The sequence below is a fragment of the Lolium perenne genome, chromosome 1, assembly GCF_019359855.2.
Source record: "Lolium perenne isolate Kyuss_39 chromosome 1, Kyuss_2.0, whole genome shotgun sequence".
In the NCBI taxonomy this organism is placed as follows: Eukaryota; Viridiplantae; Streptophyta; class Magnoliopsida; order Poales; family Poaceae; genus Lolium; species Lolium perenne.
In genome coordinates, this window is record NC_067244.2 from 41,831,487 (window position 1) to 41,833,151 (window position 1,665).

The 1,665-nt window shown below is 47.3% G+C and overlaps 1 protein-coding gene across 1 annotated transcript; it reads right to left on the minus strand.

Annotated features, from left to right (window-relative positions):
• Positions 1-427: 427 nt before the first annotated feature.
• On the minus strand, positions 428-1,453 carry LOC127335208 (BTB/POZ and MATH domain-containing protein 2-like). Its single transcript, XM_051361848.1, has one exon. The coding sequence runs from the start codon at positions 1,451-1,453 to the stop codon at positions 428-430; it is 1,026 nt and encodes a 341-aa protein (XP_051217808.1).
• Positions 1,454-1,665: the final 212 nt, after the last annotated feature.

A 1,665-nucleotide genomic window follows, 5' to 3' on the forward strand; every position in this document is an offset into this window, starting at 1 on the left:
GAACAATGGTAATCTCAAAATACCACACTAGTTATGCTGCTCAGTAATTTGCCAACATAATTCTGCTATTAGCTAATGTTTCTTCAGATCTTAAAAAAGCTAACTTTTCTTCAGAAGTCACTATTCATATGGCCATACCAATACTTTAAATTTCAATAATGTTAGAATGGGTAATAACTAACTATATTAAGAAATTAAAAAATAACACGCCAGGAAACTTAAACAGCAAATAAATTGTTTAGCGAGAAGTTCGGAACATATTTTAGAATACAAGCAAAGCTAGGAATAGTTTCATAAATGAGATGAGTCATCATCACATACAAGAGACGACAATATGGCCATATAGGTGTCCATCAAATGCAGAGATAATTAGAAGCCTACCCTCTTCCAAAAGATCATAATTTCAAGCCAACTACGGATGAGCATACTAAATTATATGGAACTTTTTGGCCCTCTCGAAGACATCTATTACGGCAGCAGGACAGGATCTTTTGAGGCGAGCATACCCTTGGCTTGCCATGACATCATCCATTCTTTCTGGAGAAGTGATAAACTCAAGGCAAGCATCTTTGAGTTGGCTGCAGTGGTGTTGGTCAGCTAGAGCTAATGTACCAGTGACGTTCTCAACGTCAAGACCTTTGCAAAGGATGCTCTCACAAATCAACTTCATCCTTTCCATCGCATATCTATCTGCAGCCACGAGCAAGTGCTTAACCATTTCTTTACCCTCGTCGGCATCTAGGTTTTCCACGGGAGGCAACGAATCCGTGTAGACGAAGTGCAGCAGCGCCTTGAAAACAGCAGGCTGCATATCTTCAACGATTATGTTCCGCCTTGTCCTGTCGCTCATCGGCCCAAAGAGCTCCGCTTTGAAGACCGGCGATCTCGCTGAAACCACAATCTTATGCGCAGGGAAAGCCTCGCCGTTAACCTCGAAGACGACATCTGCTTCCTCCCCTTTATCTTGGAGCTCTCTGAAATACTCTGCCAAGTCTGAGGGGGGCACCGGGATGTCGATGGTGGTCGCAGTGGGCGTCACCTCAGGTTCTTTGAAAACTGTGATTTCGCACTCGATCACGAGGTTGTCGTCCTGCAGGTACGCCGATGGTTGTAAGAACTGGCCAACACACGCAAGGCTGAAGCACCTCCTTTTCTTGGAGAGAACCACTGACGGTGGCAGTTTGTTGGCCTGGTCGAGCAACCTGACCTCGACCGACGCACTCCCCTCAACCAACTCGTTCGCAAGGCCAACGTAAACGGAAGCGTAATCTCCATTCCTCCGCACCATCCCGTCGGGGAAGTAGCAGATGCACCAGAGGTAGCCGCCGACGTCGAAGGAGGGGGACTTCAGGAACTTGCCGACGCCAAGGCCCCTGTGAAGGCTGTAGCCGGTGATCGTGAAGGTGTGCGTGCCCCGCACAGCGCATGGGGAGCAGATCGATGCCGTCCTCATCGATCGTGTGTAATCAATCTCGCATCAACGCCGAAACTTTGGGTTGCAAGCTCTGGTTACAAGCCGAAGCGCCCCTTCGCGTGTATATATACAGGGTCTGAGGTACAGCTCTCTAACATAAATCGGAATAGGACTCTTACATATACAGAACACGGTAACCTAGCTGAATGACTAGGTAGCACGCAACGCTTGCCTAATTAGCGAGTACGTAC

Excerpts from the sequence above, each read along its gene's own strand:
- LOC127335208 (XM_051361848.1), bottom strand. The coding sequence starts at position 1,453 with ATGAGGACGGCATCGATCTGCTCCCCATGCGCTGTGCGGGGCACGCAC.